The sequence below is a fragment of the Ambystoma mexicanum genome, chromosome 6p, assembly GCF_040938575.1.
Source record: "Ambystoma mexicanum isolate Mex_15411 chromosome 6p, UKY_AmexF1_1, whole genome shotgun sequence".
NCBI classification, from domain to species: Eukaryota; Metazoa; Chordata; class Amphibia; order Caudata; family Ambystomatidae; genus Ambystoma; species Ambystoma mexicanum.
This window is the reverse complement of record NC_090935.1, coordinates 367,088,356-367,111,686: the sequence shown is the minus strand read 5'-3', so window position 1 is coordinate 367,111,686 and position 23,331 is coordinate 367,088,356. Positions and strand designations below refer to the sequence as shown.

The 23,331-nt window shown below is 47.7% G+C and overlaps 1 protein-coding gene across 6 annotated transcripts in view; it reads right to left on the bottom strand.

Annotated features, from left to right (window-relative positions):
* Window positions 1–23,331, bottom strand: part of NIPBL (NIPBL cohesin loading factor) — a 2,053,700-nt gene that overhangs the window by 16,295 nt on the left and 2,014,074 nt on the right. For 5 of the 6 annotated variants that reach the window (XM_069627142.1, XM_069627145.1, XM_069627144.1 and 2 more), the window contains one exon: window positions 6,800–8,061. The exons of the other annotated variant lie outside the window; for it this stretch is intronic. In XM_069627142.1, the coding sequence (XP_069483243.1) occupies window positions 7,699–8,061 (363 nt within the window). In that variant the 3' untranslated portion in view covers window positions 6,800–7,698. Of the gene's footprint in view, window positions 1–6,799; window positions 8,062–23,331 lie in introns of those variants that run through there. 6 annotated transcript variants of the gene reach the window in all.

The window sequence follows — 23,331 nt, the reverse complement described above, 5'->3', positions numbered from 1 at the left end:
TTCAGTTTCGTTTTCTGGATAGGCCACTCTGTTATGGGCTCTGAAGACCAAATGTTTGACTGCAGCGGGGATTTGGAGGACGGTCGGCCCATTGAGACCTTCATGCCCATTCACTGAGCGACTTTGGGTTAATTTTATCACATGACGCGCTAGCTCTCGGTCCTGTGACCGGTGTCGAGAAACCACACGCAGATGTTGCGTGGATCAGTGACTGACATTCTTGCTGCTGTCTTTGCAGTGCTTGAAACCTGAGACTCGGGGCCACGGACATGGTCGAGCTTGTGGCAAACAAAAACGACTAACGTTGAATGAAAAGTTGATTACTATTCTAGTGTTCTTCTCAACCAGTGTGCTGAGCGTGCAGAGAAAAGGAACTGAGGTAGGGGGGCATAGTGACTCAGTATATGTCCAGAGCCGACGACCAGGCATTGAGTCAAGGTGGATCGACAGCTGAGTCGAAGTGCACTATGCCCACTGCCCAAAGGTTTTCTGAGCAGCCGAAGATGGAATGCCAGTTTGTAGATGACAGTGAAGACCATGGCGACTCATTTCTTCACCGCCTTAGGGTGCATCAACTGATAAACGCATTCCTTGGTGTCATGATTCTCTCTCAGTAACTAGAAAGTACTGGTGCAAAGGCAACAAGGGCAGTGGCATCCCTGTCTCTGCATGGCTTGATGCTCAATGTTTTATGGCGAGACAGCATCACGAAAAGTTAATCTGAGGTGGATAACCAAAGCAGCACCTGAGTGCCAGGAAAAAAAGAACTAGGGTAATGAGACAGGGACGCCTCCATATACGCACTGCTGATGATCTGGTGTTATTGACAACAACAATGCAGTGCACACTTGGCGCAGAGCTGCAACAGGCTCCCAGGTGGCTTAAAAACAAATTCTGCATCCATTCTGCATCTGGGGAAGATATTTCAAAGAACAGTAAGGAGCGAGAGGAATGTATCAATCAGTTCCAGAATATGCAAAACTGAATATTCTTAGACACCAAGACTTAAAGTATGTTGAACACAACCTGAAGGAAAATTGTGAAGACACTTACTGGGCCTCACCCAGCCTTCATCTTTTGTTTTAATAAGGTTTGAACTACGCATTGAGCCGTGGTAATCATATATTGAGTGTCAAAACCTCAAATTGCTGGGAAAACCTTTACAACCCCCCCTTGTAAAAATGCATTTCAAAATTCTGAAAGATCTTCATGAGATTTATATTCAACCTGTTGGGCATCTTAGACGGATAGGGCCCAATCGCAAATATTACCCAAGCAATGAGGTTTTGCAGGTTGACCGAAATTCAGGAAAACTTTAAACAATTCTTGATTGATTGTACAGCCACATATGATCTAAGAAAGAAGCGAGAGTTGAAGCAGAGACAAATCGGAGTTGCCAGAGGAAGAGTTTGCTACTCCTTCCATTCGCTTTTTCACGTTTCCTCGAATTGGGTGATGTGCCTTTAACGTGACATCATCCCATAAAAAAAGGCCAGCAGGGCGTGAAGCCCTGGCGCGAGCGTTGGAGCAGAGTTAATTCGGAGTTTGAACGGCAGTGAGTCGGCTACATGGACTTTACTGTTCCTGAGAACGAGAGGGCTTGAGGCTACACCAGCACCAGAGATGGTGTCGATCCATCTTCGCACCCGGAGGCCCATCACGAAATAGAAGCTGTCCCAAGAAGCTGAGGTGAGCACTAAAAAAGTTACAACCTCCAGCATGCTGTGCTATGGTCACAGAGATGAACACTGAATACTGTGAACCCTATCACTGCCACAGAAGATTTGTGGGGGTCAAGTCTTGACTTCTCAGCAGAGAATGTGGATGCTGCCTTGATTGGAAAGGCAATAAGTGGGTCGGCCATGTTTACGGTGTCCATTGGTGGGCTCCCTCCGGTTGCCACAATGACTGGTAATAATTCCCTTATAACACAGAATGCAGCACCTATCCAGCCCGCCTCCTCAATTACGTCCCAAACCAAATAAACGCAAACACATGTAGAACCAGAGAAGTTGGTAACTGTTCAAAACCATGCTAGTCGCCTCCCATTAAATTCCCATCCCGCTATCTCTCTGGCCTCACTTTCGGGATTAAGGCGATATCTAACAGTCGTCTGGAAAGGGGTGCCCTGCTCCTAGCGTCGATAGCCATTTTGGAACGGAGACAGACTTCCAGCCGGTGGAGCCAAATGTCTGAACAAGAAGATTCACCTAAACTGGGAGTGGTCCCTTGCCCCCCTAAACCACACACAGAGGTCTCCAAGTTACAAGGATGGGTAAGAGTCCAAGAAGGCGTTCTGAGTTGGCGGCCCATCTATCTCATGATATAGTGAAAATTCAGTCCCTAATCAACAACCAAAAGAGACGGAATGATTTTTTTTGGTAATCAACCAAAACATGTTGTACAACCTCCCAATAAGGCTGCACCTCCTGCCCCTTCGACCACCACAATCTCTACGGACACAATCTTGGCTGGCAGTCTGCTACCTAAAGTGAGAGCCTGTGATGGGGAAAGTTCAACATCAATCCAGATCCCTAGCTCGACCCTCCAGCTTTCTTTTGCCATCCAGCCTCCAAGAGACTTTTTGCCCCTTCCTTCTGTGCCGGTCTCTATTCTTGAAGGTACATCACCTATGGAGCGGCTCCTACATCCTGGTTGACCTTCCAGCAGTTTGGATGACAGATGCTTTATTATAAGAGTCATCCGAGTAGGTGGGCAACTAAGGATAGATGGAGATGAGGTTTGCCAAACTATATTGCCCGAATGCATGATGAAGTAATAAGTGATGCACTAAGGGACCAGTCGACACTACTGGCAATGGTTCACTCAAAGTAGATCTTTGTAGAAACATTAATGTCAACAATTAAATCGTGACTAGACCGAGGTAGAAGCATCAGCCCAGTGGCAGGCACGCTTGTTCGATTTGGCGAGAGGTGACCAACGTGATAACTATGATGACCTCAATTCTTGAATGAAGAAACTCTCCCGCCAAGGAACGTGCGCTCCCCTAAGCCTACTAGAACCTACTTCTGATGACCCATCTGTGGGGCGTGGCTGTATGTATTCTGAGGGCCCCACAGCCAGTAAAATCCTCCTCAAAAGAGCATCCCTCAGTAGTGGGCCGTGAGCGAAATACCAGAGACCTTCCTATAAGAAATCTTGAATCACAAATCTCCAGTCAACCTAGATCATCTCCTCAGAGAAATTGTTTAGTGGGTATTACACTACCGATCCAACCACCAACAGACCTACTGTCTGATCAAGGGGTACCTCACAATCACAATATACTAACATGTGAACCGCCTGTGGATCAACCCTCTCATGTGGGGCAGGGGATGGCCCGAACAACGGAGCTTGGAACTGAAACTACTGAGGGGGATAATTGCAAAAAGAACTTGCCTTTGCTTGATAGCCTGAAATGTTGACCCAAAGAAGCAGGGGGCCAACAGAAAAAAAGCTAAAAATAGACCTTGTGGGTACAAGCCTAAAACAAATGGCTCAAGAGCTTTCCTACGAAACTTGAGAACTCTCCAGGTAAATCTGTTATGCTCTATAAATGAGAAGGAAAAGGGCTCTTTTAGAAAGAATATCCCTAATCAACCAGAATGGGAAAGCCCTGAGCCCAGGCAATTGAATGACCCTGAACTTGAATGTAGGAACAACTTGCTGAACCTCTGTATTTATATGTCAGAGGATGAGAAGGGCGATATGGCTTTCCAGTTTGATGCTGAAGAGGAATCTATCCAGGATATTTACTATGGTGACACTGAGGAGGAAGAAGCTTGTTCCCCAGACATAGTACACAAAGCAGTTTATTGGGACGTACTAATAGCTTCACGAGGGAATTCCTTTATGGCATTGGACTAAACACGTAATTTAACCCTAAAGACTGAGGAGAGAGGACCAGAGCAAAATCCACCCAGAGGGGATCTAATCAAAAGCTCGCAAACTGTACTCCTCTCCAATCCCTTTAGAATCGGATCTATATTCTGTAGTGATCAAACGCCTCTTGAGAACAGTGGACGGCCCGATTCTGAAGCGAGCAAATTTTTTAAAGCTTCTCACATGACCAGACCTAAAATAAATTCCAGGAACGACCACATATATAATAAAGAACTGGTTGGCGTTCGTTTTCCTCACTGATTTTCCATTAATCAAAAAAAGGAAGCAAAAATATAAAAATTGGTTGCGAAACTTGAGTCTTATATTTCAGAAAACGACTTGAAAATAAATGTTTTAAAAACCCAAATTATGAGTCTTTGTGACCAACATGGGAACACGAAAGGGAAGTTTTCTTTATTCTTGGGGCTTAATAAATTAGATCAAGTCCACTCACTAAAATACCACAGAGTTCAGGTGAGCTCAAGTATTAGAGAACATGAGTGGGAAGTAGCCCTAATAACTAGTGTGAGAGATTGGTGTGTCAAGGGCTGATCCTGCACAAGAAGTACAGGAAATGTTCTATGCTTACGGTAGTCACTTTCTATCTACAGAAGGTGACTCCAATCATCACTTATGGAGCGGAAACCGCCCTTAATCTAGCCTGGAATATTTGGGATATCTTGGAAGCCATCTTCTGGAGGAAAGTGCTGCGTCTGCCTCCCTCTTTCCAAAAGCTTTGATAAGGTATGAATTGGCACTTCAGTCCCTACAGACCAAGGTGCTGTGGAAATCTCTGTAACTTTATCGGAAAACAATACTAGACGATGATCTCTTGCCTGTAGATATTCGGAGAACAAACAAGGCCGGTACCCAAAATGGGTTGTTGGACTCATGGAAACCAAATGTAGAGGCTGGATTCAATCACTTGGATCTGTAGCAGAAGTCCTAAAGTCGAACGCTCGTCAGATAAAGAAAAAAAAAATAAGAAATAAAATACAGTGGAACGACTGGATAGAAACTCAAGAAAAGAAAGCTCTATACAAATTAGCAATTAATTGTTTGGATGAAAGACGCTCAATAAACCAACTACTTTGCTACCTAGTGACTTTTCCCTGCTGAGGTTCAGAGACCTTTTCTTGAGACTAAGACTCAACCTCTTTCCTATGTGTTAAGTCTTAGGCTAACAAAATCTTCTGAAGGGTCAACCTGTGACTCGCTGCTGTTGCAAGGATTCTGTGCAAATTGAAACATCAAGACACCTGATAATTGAATGTCCAAGCTTGACCACTATAAGAAACAAATATCGGGAGAGCTTGACAGGTGGCCCTTTAACACTGGAGGCAGTACAGGTGGCCCTTTAACACTGGAGGCAGTACAACGGTGGAATCTGCTCTTATTGGGAGAACAGAATAGGATAATTTTCACCATGTCGTTATAATTCCCATTCCCAGCCTTACAGTATAAATCACGGCCAAATTTGATGTTCTTGTCTTTTACAGTTTATTTGAAGGAGCGTGAATATGGTAGCCACCTGTGTATCGCTTAGATCCCAAACTCTGATCTATTCAAATAACATTTTTGGATCAAGGAAGGAAAATTAAATAAGTTCTGTTTTTTCGCTTCCAATCAGAATTTTCCTTGCATGAATAAGCCTGGGAAAGAAACTTATCGGACATTTTAGTATGTTCTGTCTTGTTTTTATTTTGGATTTTGAAATGAACATTAAAGGTCTGTAGTAAACCAAACACTAAATAAAAAAAATAAGCATTTTGTCTATTCTGATGAAACCAGCATTAGTGAAAATATTTGGGGGTAGACTACTAAATGGGAGTTTAAGTTAGCTGATTTTAGCCCCGGTGCAAAGCTGAACAGCGATCCACTCTCTTGAGTGAGAATGTATACTCTGCATAATCTATTTTCATAGGTATTAGAATTTGTACAAGCGTCGTTTAATGACCGTTTGTTTTTCTTTATTTTGTCTGTGTCCTACATTTCAGTGTTTTGTAGGGTTTTACTATGACAAAATGTCGAATACGTAGCCTATTTTATACAATGAACTTTTAGAAACGTTGATTATTAAGTGGATATGTATCTTGTTGATTTATGTCTGTTCATTATGTTGTGTTAAGTTTTTTCAAACCATATGCACAAATACAAAATTAAACAGAACTCAACTTTAACTCAGATACCATGAACAAACATTTTAGTAACAATTATTCCAAACAATATTATGTTTGTTCTACATCAGGACATTGAAACTGATTCAATTTTCAGCAAAGAATTGTGCAATGCCTAAAGTTTTGATTTTCCCAATTATAGGCTATTACAATAAAAGCTTGAAACAATGTGTTTCCATAAAGGGGAAAACCAAAATAATTCAGGTACTGAAGTATGGTATTATTTTACATTAGTTGCAGATATCAAGTACCATTGCCATTCATAAACAAAAAGGAATGATAAGAAAAAGGTAAACGGTAGAACACATTTGCATATCATTAACTGCTGTACACTAGACAATGTGGGTTGTAATACAAGACTATTTAAATGAGCTTTCAGGGGTCTGTAAAATGCCCCATGACCTGTACTAAATTATATAGAAGCAACCATATTAAAAAACATTTTACAATAAATATTAGCAGTATTAACCAATTAACCTAAACAGTATAAAATAGATTTTTATAAACAAGCAACAGTGATACAATGTTAATTTGTTACGATAAGCAGCACACTGAGGCAATTGCTATTGGAAGTTGTCTTGCATCTCAGGCGCACATTTCAATCTAATGCCAACCTCTGCCAATGTAACTCAGAAAGAAACATATGCCAGCGTTAGAAACCCCTGCTGTTTACTCTCACAATTTTACACTACTGACCAAAATCATTAAAAAAATGGAAAGAAATTGAAGCATACAAGGAATAAACTGTAGTCTCTTTTTATATCAAAATGTAGTCTTGAAAATGTGTTTGGCACAGTGCTAAATCATATATAATCAATACTAAATATTGCAGAATACAATAAAACCCTGGAGTTTGCTTGCAACCTTCAAATGGGTGAAGATACCAATTAATAAGAAGTCAGACTATACAAATTTTATAAACAATATTTTATGCTCCATTTTGAAAACAATATAGTAAACTTTACAAAAAGGACTAAAATAATATCATTTGATTTTAAACATATCTGTACAATAAGAAATTCAAATGGAAACAGACCAGTAACAAAGAAGTAAAAAAATTTATTGCAGTATTCGTTCCGCCAGATTTGCTGGGGATCCCTTTTCTTGTATTATTTCAGGGTGACCTAATACATTAAAATCTACATTTACAAAAACTCCTCCTGCAGATAGGTCAAAAGATACTGCATGCTTTTTTCAACAGAATAAATTATATATAGATCCAGGAGATTCAACCATTTTACAGCCTGGAAAAACAATGCTTTCCTGGAAATTCGGCTAAGCTAAAGAAAGCCATCCGCTGCTAGGTTAAACTCCAAGAACACTTTATTAAGAACATTAACAGACTAATTTCGAACATTCACTTGTTTATTTAAAACAGTTTTTTCCCCAAGATATAAACATTTTTTTGTTAAACTATAATACAAGTGGGAGTAAAAATGAACTGAGAAGTTTCTGCTGCACAACAGCGAAGGGAGCTCCCACACAAAAATGTTTACTAAACATTTTCCTTCTTTTTTCCCTGTGCCCCAGGGTCCATTCTTACACGTCATTAAACCAATGACGTTTTGCCAGAATATTGAGATTGCAAGTGTTTTTTCTGTTCTCAAATCCTGTAAATTTGGCTGAATGTACAAGTTCATTAGCTGGAAGTTCCATCCTTGGCTGAATATAGAGTCCGTAAAGTCTGAACAACTTTATTACTCAGCTTGTTAGCACTCGTTAGAACAATTTTCTTGTAAATAATGTCAGATTCCTTAATTGAATCTACCCAAGGCACCAGTTTTCGTCCATCACGCCGTTTTGCCTCAGCCCAAACTCCACTGTAGGAACCTGCCATCCATTGAATACTGTAACCATGGTTTGTTTTTTTCATAACTTTTGCAATCTGTGGCCGATCTTTGTACTTTGGACAGCATATTGCGATTATGTCCGTGGCTTCAACAGTTTCATTCATCTGTGCTCCCAAGTCTGAAGAATCTGAAAGTCTTTTTGACTTTCTCAACTAAACATGGAGAAGAAAAAGAATTAGAAGGATTAAAAAAGAGAAGACCATGATCCACGTCCCGAGAATGAAATGGTTTAGGTGGTTTCCCACAACCCACTTCTAGTTGTATTTACCACTGCAACACAAATTACTCATCTCCCTTCCCTTCTGTGAAACAAAAGGCACATACGTCAGGTATATAATGTAAAAAGTAAAGCTACAAGGGATAGAGTAAAAGATAAAAGCTAATTTAAAATTACCTTTTGCTCTGGATGTCTCATTTGCTATCTTTTAAACTGCCTTTTTCCACTAAACCCTTTCTACAAAAAAACAATAGGACACATTAAAAGTTAAATCTATACAATTCTTATCCATCTATGAATAACAAAGTTGGGCATTCCTGCGATTTATTATGGGACTTGAATAGCAGCATGAAAGGTTTAAGTTACTTACCTGTAATTATTGTTCTCCAGCATGGGTCTTGCATGGAGTCACATGCTCATGAGTATTCCCAGTCAGGCTGGGAATCCTTGGTAAAAGAAAAAACTTTCACTTAAAAACTGTATTTCTCCTATAAACTAATCACTGTCCTCTGGCTCATACTGCCCCCATCAATGACAGTCCTTCCTTAAGCCCCTCCTCTGGCAGTCATCTTCAGATTTGGTAAGCATGTTAAGTGACAGTTTGACCAAGAAGAGACCCAGAGGGGGCGGAGAGATGGTTAGCATATGAATCCATGCCAGACCCATGCCGGAGAACAACTGGTACAGGTAACTTACTTAAACCTTCTCCAGCATGGGGTCTGGCATGGATGCACATGCTCATGAATAACGAATACATAGCAGTACAACATTACACAACCACGGAAGGTGACAAGGTTCAACAGAAGCAATACATTCTTACCTCCAGAACAGTCTCACCTCAAGTGAACAGGTTGCGCAGCACTGCTTGGCAGACTCTGGACTCCTCCTGCGAATCCCTGTTGACGCAGTAGAATTTCATGAAGGTGTGCGTGGACCTCCATGTAGCAGCCCTGCAAATGTCCAGCAGGGGCACACCAGACAGGAACACTGTCATTGCAGCGATCACTCTGGTGGAGTGGGCTCTCGGACGGCCGAGTAGCGGTCGGTTCGCCAACCGATGACAGTGTGTGATGCAGCCGGAGAGCCACCTTGAAATTGAAGCCTTGGACAAGGCTTTCCCATGATTCACAGGACCAAAGTTCAGGGACAGCTCTGAAGTCTTCCGAAATCTCTTTGTGCGTGTAACAAAAAATTTCAGGGCATGAGCAACGTCCAGTGAATGCAAGGCCTTGTCTGCCGGTGACTAAGGTTTCAGAAAAAATCAGGTAACACCAGAGGCTCATTGAGGTGGAATTCTGACGGAACCTTCGGCATGAACGAGGGGTGCGTATGCAGCACCACCCTCTATTCGTGGAAAGCCATGTATGATTGCTTGCAGGATAGGGCCTGGCCCTCACCTACCCTTCTGGCAGAGGTGATGGCCAGCAGGAAAACAGATTTCCACCAGAGGAACTCAAGAGGGGCCTGATGCATAGGCTCGAAGGGCCCCCCCGCCCATGAGCCTCGTCAGAACTACGTTGAGTTCCCACGCCGAAGCAGGAACCTTGGCCGGCGGGACGGATAGAAAAGGTCCTTGGAGAAACTCCTTGATGAGTCAATGAGAAGTGAAGATCTTCCTTGGGATCTGGTGTAGTGGGAGATAGCCGACAGATGTACCTTGACAGAGGTGTGCGCCTGTCTGGGCTTGGCCAAGGATAGCAAGTATGGAAGGACAGAGGGAAAATTTTCAGAGATCGGCACCACGCAGCTAAACGCATCGACTGATGACAGTAGCACTTCAAAGTCAATGATGCCCTGGCGAGGACCTCCATGCAGTTCACAGGCAACTCATATCCTCCAAACTTTAGGGCTGGAGTAGCCAAGCCCCCAGGTTCAGAGATTCAGCGTCGTGATGCAGGATTGCGTTTCCTTCTCTGAGAAGATCCGGAACCACTGGTAGGTTGACCAGCGGCGACGCCGACAGGATGTGAAGGTCTGAATACCAAATCTGCAGCGGCCCTGCCAGGGCGATGAGTATCATCTTACATGGACACGGTCCATGTAAGAGTGTGTTGATGACTCTTAGCAGGAGAGGGAACGGAGGGAACACGTACAGGAACAGCCCGTCCCACAGGAAGGAGAAGGCGTCCGCCAGACTCCTGGGCTTGTGGAACCTGCTGGCAAATCTCTGGCACTTGAGTTCGACGCTGTCACAAACTGATCTATCTGGGGCCTGCCCTACTTGACCAAGAGGCAGTCCAACTGATCCTGATGAAGCTCCCACTCGTGGCAGGAGCGCAGCTACCTGCTGAGGGAGTCTGCAATGGTGTTCTTGACTCCCGCCAGGTGGATAGGGGATTGGAACATCCCCTGTCCAATAGCCCAGTGCCACAAGTCCTGAGCTTCTTTGGAGAGTGCCGGGGATCGAGTGCCCTCCTGCTCCTTGATGTAGAACATGATGGTGGTGTTGTCCATAAAGATCCTCACCACCATTGGAGGCTGGTGACTTCGAAAGGTGGTGGGGCGTAAATTTCTCCTGGCGAATTTTGGAGCGAGCCCAACGCACATCAAGGGGTGTGCGTGGGGGTCGTTCTTCCCCGAGAAACATTTTGAAAAATGGGTTCTGTGGTGTATGCATAAAGAAATTATATAGATATCCAGTAATGATATATAATATCCAGTAGTTTCCCAATATGTTTTGCCAGAACAATAGAAGCATTTCATTTTATTGAGCAGCTTGATAAGCCAAAAAATGTAAAGTATGCTCTGGGATAAAATGCTGAACGGACGGGGCACTAGAATGGCAGGATTGTTGTCTGTGTCATACCACAAAAATAAGCAAGCACGGATTAAAGAAATCAAATGGTGTATTTAAGATTAAGAAACGTGTTTCACTATGGAAATGCCTTTTCATTGTTTCATATTAAACTGAAAGCGCAGCATTTAGCAAACAGTGCGCCCAGCATGTGAGAAACCCATTTTTAAGAGAGATGGCCACTGACCCGAAGTTATTTGTATTCCATATTTACCCTGAAAAGACAGGTTAAGCCAAGAAAAAACACGATTGCTGGCCGGTCGGAGGAGTAGCTTTAAGCCTGTTGAAGTGTCCTTTGCAGGGGAGAGTAAACCACCAATTATGGATGACAATGTTCCCCTTTCCTTTTCCGCAACCCATGGGATATCTATGGACCTAAACAAAGAAAGAAAGAAAGAAAGATGTACTGGGACAGAGCAGAGGGGTGTCGGTTGCAGGGGTGGAATGAGCACCAAAAGCGGCACTAGAAATCCCTGATAAAGTGGCCCGACTAAGCAGTGTTTGAGCGGAACTCCCGCAAGACATTTCTGAATAAATCTGTCCAAATAATGATTTTTGACCAGTTTTGCCTCTATATAGGGATTCAAAACTAGTAAAGCATTAAAACAGAGACATAATATTTGTTAAGAGTGGTGCTTTATAACACATTATTTACTTCGTATGGATGTATGGGATATAGGGGTTAGAAAGAAGGGATCGGTATGTGGGAGAAATGCTAAGAGGAGCAGAAAAGCAGGTTACCCACAAAAAAAAAAGACCATGGTGTAGAGGCCGACGGGAAATCGCCAGAGGTCCCTGTAGACCCGTCCACCCCTGGTCGGTTGTTAGTTCGGCCAGAACACCTAGACTTTGGTATGCTTCTGTGCATACACGGTTGCCTCCCTCGTCCTCCCCCGCGCCCCGTGACCCAGAAAAGGCCAAGTGCACTCAATAACAGCCTGCATAATAAATCATCATGCTCTTTAAACAAACCATAAGTCACCTGTACACATGTACCCGAGTACTCATGACTTACTCAAAGTGTGCCTGGAAAGTAGTGCTAGTAAAAACCAACACACAGAGAAACACTGCACGATTTTACCCAAAATATTCTAGGCATGTTGCCAGGAAGGGTAAACGCAAATTTAGAAACCACGAATTGCTTCAATTCGGTGAATGCGTCTATAAAAACTGCACACGTTTTATTCCACATCAAACTCTAGGACATAACAGCACTTCTCTATATGTCAGTGATCAGAGTGCTTCGATGCCGTTACATATGGCAGGAGGTGCAGTGCTATACAAATATGAGAGCAGTGAGTGATGAACACAGACCACAGGAGCAGCAGAGCCAGGTCAGGGTAGGCCCTGCTGCATCGACGCTCAGCTGGTCTCTCTCTCACCCAAGTGCCGAGTTCACACCAGCCGAGTGTCGATGGGACTACACGGTCTGGCCTAGACTGTTGTCCATGGTCCAATAACTAGGCCCTGCATTCTGCAGGGCAGGGCTCTGGAGAATGATTGAAGGCTGTCCATGAAGCCAGGGCAAGCTAAGTTATTTAACTTTACTTACCGGCGGTGGCGGTCCGGAGGGTTGGCAACTTTGGCAAGGTAGGCCTGTGCACATGGGCCCTAGCCTCTGCTGTTCTCTGGGCAGCTCTTCTACACAGTCACTACCAGCTCGATTTCCTGAGACAAAGTGAAGGTGGCAGCACTGTAAGCCCATCACCCCACCCCCCACACTCAAATGTCATTGGCTGGAAAGCAGCCAATGACATTCTGTTGCTAAGGTCAGGTCAGATGAGACGCAATAGAATCTTCCTAATGGAGCGCTGTTTGCGCACACATTAGTACTGGCGGGGCCTCTCCTCTAGAGCCCCGCCAGCCTTTTAGTTTGATGGGTTTACATAAAGTGCGTGGAGCTACGAGCTCCATGCACTTTACTGCAGGAAAAAGCTGCGTAAAACGGGACGCGCCCCTGTGGCAGCTGGCCCATCATGAAGACAGCACTGCAGATATTTATTTATTACACAAATTCGTCAACGCAGCTTTGCGCTGCTTACAAATGCAGAAGTTGGCAGAACAGAATAGAATCAGAAGTTCTTCTGAATCTGTTCTGCACAACTTTACTAGTGGAACACACCGTTTGCAATCGCACACCTGGTGGGGGCCCTGGATGGGAGGGCGGTGCCCTCCCGCTCTATGGAACCGGCCGCCACTGCTCACCACGTTGCCTTTCGGAGACGGTAGGGATGACTTTAGGGCCCAGAACACGGCCCGTAGCTCTAGGATGTTGATATGAAGACCCTTCTCCTCTGGTAGCCACAGGCATCTGGCGTGCAGCCTCTGGTGTGTGCTCCCCAGAAGCATCCGTGGTGACCATCTCCTGGTATGGTGGGCATTGAAATCCTGTGCCTTGGGCGATGTTGGAGCGAAAGCCGCACCATACTATCACCCAATGGAACTCGCCGTTGAGCGGGCATCCTGGAATTCCAGAAGGGGTTGCACTTGCAACCTGCAGACCTGGACGAGGTAGATGCAGGACAACATCATGCCCAGTAACGACTTGCTGGCCCGCAACGTGGCCATCTTCATCGCCAACAGCCGTTGCACCTTTCCTAGAATGGCTTCTATCCTCTACTCCGAGGGCGACACCAGGCAAGACACCGTATTGAGTGTGGCACCTAGGAACAGCCCGTTCTGTGATGGCATTAAGCAGGACTTTGGAAAGTTGACGGAGAATCCCAGATCCATTAGTAGCGGGACGGTCGCCTCCATATGTCCGTTGCCCAGCTCCCGCGAGCTTTTGCAAAAATCAGCCAGTTATCCACGTACAGGTGTACGTGTATGCCCAGTAGATGTACATGAGCCGCCACTGGTACAGGCATTTCGTGAACACACTTGGGGCTGAATTCAAGCCAAAAAGGTAGGCCTTGAACTGGTAGTGCTGTCCCTGCACCATGAAACGTAGTAACCTTCAATGCTTCTTGTGAATGGGGACGTGGAAATAGGCGTCATCCAGGTCCAACGACGTCAAGAAGTCTCCTTTTTCAGTTGGCCGAGCATGTGCTGCAAAGTGACCATCCTGAATTATTGGGACTTTAGATATTTGTTTGTACGCCGTAGGTCTAGGAAGGGCCTCCAATCCCCTGAAACTATCTGGAATAGACTCCGGCACCCCCGAGCCCTTGGGGAACTAGCTCCATTGCCCCTTTTTGCAGGATGGCCTGTACCTCTTCCAGGAGCCGAGGGATGGGCTGCTCCCGATGGGTAACCGGAGGGATCCGAGGACTCCTGCGTTGAAACTCCAGGGTGCGTCCTTGGGCAAGAGCGTCCATCACCCATCTGTTGGTGGTGATCTTTCTCCACTCGCTGGCGAACCCAGTCAGCCGGCCTCCCACCGGGGTGCACGAGTGGAGGCCCGATATCATGGCCGGTTCAGTCTTGCTTCAGGGCCGGCGTCCTGCCTTGGAGGCGACAGTGATGCTGTCACTACAATGCTAAGAAACCTTTGGAAGACCTGCCCAACTTTCCCCTGTAGGAGCAAAAAGAAGCGTGGTGCTGCTGGCGAGTGCCCATGGTATGGGCCGTCTCTGTATCCGCTTTGATGGCCTGGAGGGACTCATCAATGACCTTCCCAAACAGTTTCTCTCGGTCGAAGCGCATGCCCAGCACATTCGCCTCAACCTCCTGAAGGAAATTCATGGCTTTCATCCAACCTTGGTGATGAAGGCAGACACCGTTCCCCCATTTGTCAGCTGCCACTGTGATGGCGTGATCAGACGCCACTTCCCCTTCCTGGAAGACAGTGATTGCCTCAATCTTCTTATCGTCTGGGATAAACTCCAGAATCTTTCCCAGCTTGTACCTGGCCAGGTTTGCCAGTGCACTGGCTGCATTGATATTGAACGCTGCAGTGTAAATCATCTTCTTTCCCATGGCATCCATTCTTTTCCCGCTCGCTGACCAGAGGGACTGAAGAAGAGGACGAGTTAGCCTATCGTTTCCTCGTGGCCGCCAATCCCACCGAATCCGGCGATGGCTGCGACCCGAGGCACTCGGGTGCAGAGTCTGGCACCCTATAATTCTTTTCCAGCCTATCCAGTTTGGCTGGAGTGGTGCAAGGATTCTTCATGAGGTCCAGGCCCTCATCCCAAATATCGTCCCGAAGGGGCACCGCCATGATCTCTTCTCCCCCATCTGCGGCTTCTCAGATTTCTATGTAATTTAGCCGTGGTAGATGACTTCCTCTTCGAAGAGACGCTTGAATGTCCGCTGGCAATGGAGGCGCAGGGTGATGCAGACCGCGCCCTATCCACTTTGGGATCTGCTTCCGCAGCGAAGCCGGTGGACTCGGAATTGCGGCTCTTGGCCTTATCTTGGGCCCCCACAGATGAGGTGTCCTCAAGGGACTTAGAAGACCGCTCCTCGGACCGGCCAGTCCTGGGTGAGGCATGACCCTGCTCGGAGCACGGGTCAGAGGTCTTGGCGTAAAGCCATGCAGTCAGCCTACTATGCCTGTCCTTCATTGACTTTTTGGAGAAACAGAGTCATATCTCACACTCTACCTCCTTGTGGTCCGGGTGCAGGTAGTAGAGGCAATGCAGGTGCTTGTCCTCCACAATCACGTTCCGCAGCCCGCATTTGGTGCAGAGCCTGAAGAGGGGCCTTCCCCTCCTTCTCCTCCGTCATGGTCGGAGGGCGCAAAGTAGGCCCAAAGGCCTTGTAGAATCTTCGACGATCTTTGCCCTTGAGGGGCGCGAAACTTCGACGACAAGGATCCCCGCTGTCGGCAGATGAAGTAAAGAGCACAGAGCCTTTTCAGAAACAAAAATGGAAAAGTTTCTGTCAAAAACACAAAAAAACTTACAAATAGCTCTGAGAGCAAACTCGAGGACTCCCAACACTGAAGCGTGCGGTACAAATCTGAAGATGGCTGCCAGAGGAGGGGCTTATGGAGAGAATGGTCATTGGTTTATAGGAGAAATACAGTTTAAGGGAAGATGAAACTGTTTTTTCTTTCACTGAGGATTCCCAGCCGGATGACAGGGCATATTCATGAGCATGTGAATCCATGCCAGACCCAATGCTGGAGAAAAAACATTTTAGGATGCGGAATTAACAGCTGTTTGCAACCTTGCTACACAAATAGGCCTGGTGCATATCTCACTTTGTAAAACTTGGTCCTCGGATGCCTCAAATGTATCCACCAGAAATCAACTTCTTTAAAATAATTAAACGTACTCACCGTAGTGACTAGAGTACTGGTAGCCCATAGCCCCCTTTCCTCCATCCTTCTGGGCGTCCCCCAACATGGGGACAGTACCAGAACATTTGGCAGCGAAAAATTGAGCTACTCCTTTAAATTTAGTATAGCACGTAGGTGTACGGCCTCAGGCTTGGGAACGCCCTGCCGAGGCCCCCCCCAGGTGCCTCACCTCAGTCCCCTTTGAACACATCGGATGCTTAGATACTGGGCTACTCCACTGGCATACTAGCGGGGGAAGGCGGGTGGGACGTATGGAGGAATACTCTAGTCACTACAGAGAGTAACTTTAATTACTCATACGTCCCGTCCCTTTTCCTCCATCCTTGCGAGCGATTCCACCGAACAAGACCATAGGGTGGAGCTGTGACAACGTCATGTTTAGGACAAAGCAAAAAGGTTCTTCAGAACCACCTGACCAAACTCTTAGAGCTGGTGTCCAGTGAGTAGTGCTCCCAGAAGGCTGACGGAGTGGCCAAGTAGCCACGTTGCTGATGACATACCCAGACGCATGCCTCTGAAACGCGACAGCCATGGCTCTGACCGCATGAGCATGAATCCCCTCAGGAATAGGTTTGCCCATGGCCGTGTATGCTTCTAAGATGGCCTGAACCATCCAACGGGCGATGGAAACCTTGGAAGCCTGAGAGCCGTGGAGGAGCCCCCAAAAGTCACAAACAACGTCTCAGACTTCCTGAAGGATTTCATCCGAGAGAGATCAAACATGAGGACCCTTTTGAGTTCCAAGAAATGCTGGGCCCTCCCTGGCCTCTGCCTGCGGGTTTGGGATGAACAACTCCAGCCAGATCTCTTGATTCAGATGACATGGAGAGACCACCATGGGCAAGAAGTTTGGGTGAGTGCGCAAGATGACCTTGTTGTGAAACATGGTGAAGGGCTTGCACAAGGACAACACCTGCAGCTCACTAACCCTGCACGCAGAGGTGAAAGCCACCTGTAAAACTGACTTTAGTGTCACCAAGCAGATGTCCAGAGAGGCCATCAGCTCAAAAGGCTTCTCTGCAAAGCTGCAAGCACCACACTGAGGTCCCAGACTAGGTGTGTCCTATGCACTTGCAGAAAAAGCCTAGATAACCCCTTAAGGTGGGCCTTAACCACCGGGTTGGCAGCAGACAACACATGCTCAGGAGAATGCTTGTAAGCCCAAATGCCCGCCAGATAAGTGCGGCATATAGCCACCTGAACTCCAGAATGAGCCAGTTGCTCTGAAAAAGCAGTATGTCATCCAGAGGACAGGGTCCAGACCCTTGTCACGAGCCCAATGCCAGAACCTAGTCCATTTACTCTTATACTGGGACCGAGTCCAGGGCTTCCTGGCCTGCTGAATTATGTCCCAGTTGTCATCCGACTATTGAGCGTGGAACCAGGCCGCAAGTGCCAGTTTGGCCAAGTCTGGATGTTCCACTGCCCCAACTTGCTGTGTCAGGAAATCCCTGCTGGGCATTGGAAGATGGACGGGACCCCGGGAGCACAACTGCAGTAGATCCGAAAACCAGGTCCTTGCAGGCCAGTGGGGTCAACCAGGATGAGGATGCTGCCTACGGAGGACCAGAACTTGGAGGGTCCGCTGGAGGAGTGGGGTGGGTGCGTGGCACCTATGGCCGTGCCAACAGATCTGGAAGACGTCTCCCAGTGACCCACGACCTGCCCATGAGGCAAAACTGGGGGCACTTGGCATTCAGAGGAGATGCAAACAAATCCAGGTCTGCAAACTCCCAGCACTGGAACCGGGGCAACAAGGAGTTGTTGTGCAACTCCCACTCGTAGGTGGTGAAGCGACTCAGCTGATCTGCTTCCCCTCCATCAGGGCCCATTCCCAGATCGAAACCACCTCCATGCAGAGGAGGTGGGAAAGGGTGCCATCCTGCTTGTTCAGGTAAAACATTGTAGTAGAATTGTCCTTCCTGGCCAGAACCGACTTGTCCCTGATGAAGGAAATGCCTTGAGGGCCAGGCCCACTGCCCTGAGCTCAAGCAATTAGGAGGGCTTCCGTCCTGGATCATGCTCCATGAATCGCATAGCCCTCCAGAGAAGCCCCCCAACCTGAAAGGGAGGAGTCTGTCGTCACCACCAGAGTATGCTCCGGTTGGGTGAAAGGGGCTCCCACTGAAACATTGCCATCCATCAGCCACCAGCGAAGATTGGACAGAAAGAGCGGAGGTATAGGGATTCTGTCCGACTGAGACCCCGTCTCCTGATCCCAATTGGCTACCAGGTGGAGCTGGAGGCTCCTCCTCTTAAGGCAGGCGTGCTGTAAAGTGAGAACAGAAGCCATCAGGCCTAGAATGTGCTGGAACCACCATGCCGAGGTGGTAGTGTTGACCAGAAAATTCCCAACCGCATTGCGGAGGGACAGAAGCCACTTGGCGTAGGAAACACCCACTGAAAGGTGGTGTGCCAACGCACCCCTAGGAAGACCAGTTCCTGAGATGGACAACTTTCTCTGGTTGAGGGAAAACTCCAGCCGATGAAGGTTATCTGCCAGTCTCTGGCAGGAGTGCACCACCCTTTGGGTGGTCCTGCCCTTACCAGCCAGCCAGTCGTCCAAGTAAGGTTATAGATGATGGCCCTCCAAGCAGATAAAACCCGCCACTGCGTTTATCAACTTCGTGAAGACACGAGGGGCTGAGTTCAGGTCGAAGGGCAGCACCTTGTACTGAAAGTGGTATGACAATCGTGAACAGCAGAAACTTCAGATGAGGTTGATATATGGGTACATGCAGGTAGGCATTCTTGAGGTCCAGGGAACAAATCCAGTCCCCTTCACAGAGACTCTGCTATGTGCGCAGGAGTAACCATCTTGAAGCGTTCCAGCGGTAAAGACAGATTCAGAAATGACTGGTCTAGGACTACCCTCTGGCCAGCCTGGTTGTTCTTGGGTACCGCAAAAATACTGGAATAGTAACCGAAGACACTGTCTACAAGAGGACCCAGTACGATCACCTGCATCTCCAAGAGCGAAAGGGTCGCCCGTAAAAAGAGCCGGGGAACACTCCTGAAAAAGGAGGAGAGGATGGAAGAGGCAGAGGAAGACTGAAGCCCGTGGAGAATACAGAGAGGATCCACGGGTTGCAGAAGTGATGCTTACAGGCGTCCTGGAATAGAGCCAAATGGCCCCCACAGGTGAGCTGTTTTCCGCGACCCTGACGTCACTGCTTCTTGGCATCAGAGGCCGGGGCAGCAGAAAAGCCTGTGCCATCCCAAGAAGCATGTCTCTGAAACACGACAGCCATGGCTCTGACCGCATGAGCATGAATCCCCTCAGGAATAGGTTTGCCCATGGCCGTGTATGCCTCCAAGACGGCCTGAACCATCCAACAGGTGATGGAAACCTTGGCGTCAGAGGCCGGGGCAGCGGAAAAACCTGTGCAATGTCATCTGCTGCTTCCTCCTGTTGTCGCTGGGTGGCCCGTCAGGCATATGTGTACTGCAGTCTCAGGACCCTGTGAAGGCGGAGAAAGAACTCGGTCCTGGGACTAAGGGAAGATATTTCTGGCCTGGTTTTGTCAGGATGGCCAAGGATTTGGCGCTTTGAGTGGAGGTTTTCTTCTTTGTCAACTCATCGGTCGACGTATGAAAAAGGTCCACACCCTCAAAGAGTAGATCAAGCATCCGCTCCTGCACATCAGATGAAAACTTTGTGGCATGCATCCACATTGTCGTCCTCATCTCGACCCCAAGGCACAGCCCTCTGCAGGCTGTGTCGATGTGGGAGATCAAAGATTCCATGAAGACCTACGCAATGGCCTGGTCATCAGCCCGACTGACCTTGAAGTAGGCTTGCTTGTCTGAAGAGAGGTCAGGAAGAAATTCCTTGAGCTCCCGCCACAGCCAAGAGAGCATCCGCGTTGGCTTGCCGGAGATGGAGTCCTGAGACGGAGTAACATCGCTTTCCCAAGGACTTTGTCCTCCTTGTGGAGGCTGCTCCCGCGGATGATGGTTTAAAATACGAGGCCGCAGACACCACTGAGGAATGGGGCAGTGGGTGGGTGGGGCAGTGGGTGGGAGGCAAGGAAGACTGACTCCCCGTTCATCAGCTTGAAACCTGCTGTCCAACTTCTTTAGTCATCTGGGCTTTGGCCCTGGGCTTCTTCCAGATCTTCCGCGCCACTTGCAGGACATCCTTCTGGAGGGGAATGCCAGACATGATTGTGGTGCGTTTGCCCATACCCCTGCTAGCACACCCGACTCCTGGGGAGATTTCTGGGGAAGAGGGACCCTCAAAAACTCCAGGCCTTAACAGATGCCGAGGGTTTCATCGTTGCCATCACCCCCCCTTTTTTACAGACCGAGGGGAATCCGGGCCCTAGGACACAGGTGCTGGCGGAGTCCCCGCCAGGTCTGGGGCCGCAGACAGGTCCAACAGCTGTTGAGGGGGAGGCGTTGGTGGTACAGGAGAAGGTGGGATCAGAACAACCAGTGGAGCCTGAGTTGGAGGAGGGGCTGGCACTGAGAGCGCTGAAGAAACAGGAGTACCACCCAGAGGAGGGGGATGGGGAGGCGCCACCTGCGGGATGACAACCTTCACTATATCCTTCAGGAGCCCCTTCATTTTAGGGGAACGCATGAGGAAGACGAAGTGCTCGAAGAAGTGGTCCTCGCAAGCCCTTAGGTTCCAAGGGGCCTGGCCCTCTGAGGCGTTGGACCTCCACTCCGGGCCAAAGCGCCTGAGGCATGTAGCCGTAAGGCTGTGATGGGCAGATGTATCCCTGAGAAGATCAGATGCCTGTAGCATACAATCCGCTGCTGCTTACAGAGGGAAGGGGCTTGGGATCATCACGCAAAGCCCATTGAATGGGCGATAGCATGGGCAGGATTCAAGATGGCCGCCAGTCAGGCAGGATCTGCCACATGCTTCTTCGCCATTTTGAAGCATCGTGCCACAACCTGGGCGGGAGTGCGTGAAGGCCCTGAGCTACGAGAGGCCTCAGACAGGGGAGTAAACAGCTTGGTTACTGCACCCGAAGCCCAACTCTCAGAGATCCCTCTGGTAGGCGCAGAACCCTCAGCCAGCTGGCCGGTAGTCTTAACGCCCTGACTTGACGCCCTCGGCACCTGTGTCGGTAGCCGCGCTGGATCGAGCCGAGGACAGACTCTTGGAGGTGGCACTCGACAATCCCATAAATTGTGATATATTCAGCAACAATGGTCAAAATGACTAACTGCATAGTTAAGTAACTCATCAAACTGGTCCACATTGGCCAAAATGGTGGCCCATTTTGACTGGCCCACACTAGCATTTTATATTTTTGGTACAGGCATTGCCCTAGAGGCCAGTCCGAGCCTGGCGGCTCATCCATAATGGCGAGGGGGCACCCACCCAGTGGCCCCTCACCCATTATGGAGGAGCTAAGGAGCCAGCCCAGTGAAACAGTGAGCACTCCCTCCACTGCTTTTTCCAGCTGATGGAGTGCTCCTGGGCTGGCTGAACTGTCAAAGGGGAAACACTGTTTCCCTTTGACAGTTCAGTTTAGTTCCCCAGCTGCACATGCTCACTAAGCCATGCAAGTGCTGGGGCGTTTTGCTTAGCCAGCATTGCATAGCTCATTGGAAATGCTGGCTGGGGCACTGCTTGTCTGTATGTCCAAGGGGGAGCTCATGCGCCTCCGCGCACAAACAGACAGAGCAGCCTGGAGCAGGGCGTTTGAGCACCCACACGCAGGCCAACGCAGAAGGTACGTTTATGTTCATTGTTTTTATTTAAACATGTGTATGGATGCGTGTATGCTTATGTTATGAGTGAGTGTATGGTGATGGATGCTCGTGTGAATGATCGTGATTGCTGTATGAATGTGTAGTGCCTTGCATACACACAATCATGTTGATTGTGTTAGGCCCAGTGGGGCCCAGGGGACAGGGATGTTATCTTTCTACTGGACATCTATCATAGATGTCCAGTAAAAAATGTCATGCCTGCCGCCCTGTGCCCAGCAGCACCAATACTATGGTGGGAGCACAATGGCCGGGAACCATGGGATAGTGGTGGTAGCAGAGTGGGGAGAGCCCAGTGTGTGTGATGGGGTGGGGAGAGACCAGGGACTGGATAGGAGTGGGATGAGGGAGCCCAGCGACTGTGATGGGAGCAGGTGACGGCACACAATATATACTGTCCATTTGGCATTTCTGGGGGGTCCCGACCTGCCCAAATTTTGCTCAGGGGGGCCCCCGGCCAAATAATTTTGAAGACCACTGCCTTCGAGGCCTCGAGCCTGCCAGAACCTGAATAAAAGGAACCCCGGGGAAGGAGTCACTGTGCTGTGGAACCGTGCTGAACTGAGGGCCTACCTTCTCTGGGCGAGAGGTCCTGGAGACAGAGTCCTTAAGGGGGAGCAGAGGAGAAGTGTGAAAAATCTCCCTCCACTGCGACAACCCATTCTTCATTGTTTTGTGACCAAGAGCGCTGCAAGCCGAACATGTGTCCCCGCGGTGGTCGGTTGCCAAAAACTCAAGACAGAGTGCATGGGGGTCCACGCTATACTAAATTTAAAGGGGAAGCTCAATTTTTCTATGCCAATGTTTCCGGTACCGTCCCCATGTTGGGGGACGCCCACAAGCAATGAGGAAAGGGGACAGGACATATGATTATTATTTATTTTATAAAATAATATCTTTGATATCTGTGCACTCGCCAGTTTGGTGCTATTCTCTCTGACAGCTGCTCCGTTGCATCGGTCTCCTGGAGTAGCAAAATATTGAACTTCATCCGCCCAATCTGAGCCATTACCTTCCTGGCCTTAGAGTAATTGCACAGCTCTTACATTCCAACTCAATAGTTTGATCGGAGCAGAATCATCACGCAACTCCATCTCGTAGCAAATAAATGATTGTCACGTACCTTATCACACAATGACATTTATCAAAGCAGTTTGTCAAGCTGTTTTAACTGTTTCCCGGGAATCTCCTGTGCCCTCTCCCAACTCCCCCACCCCCTCTACAATCAGCAGTGCCAACCTCCCACCACCTACTTAATGACAATTGCATTTTTATTTTTATATTCCAAGGTCAAAACGACATTAGTTAAATATTGATGATTTCTTGATGTGTAATATGCAATAACTATTTTGTAAAGTTTCAAGATTTTGTTTGAATCAAATAAAAATAAAAATTAAAAATAAAATAAAAATGATTGCATCTGCAACAGGGCA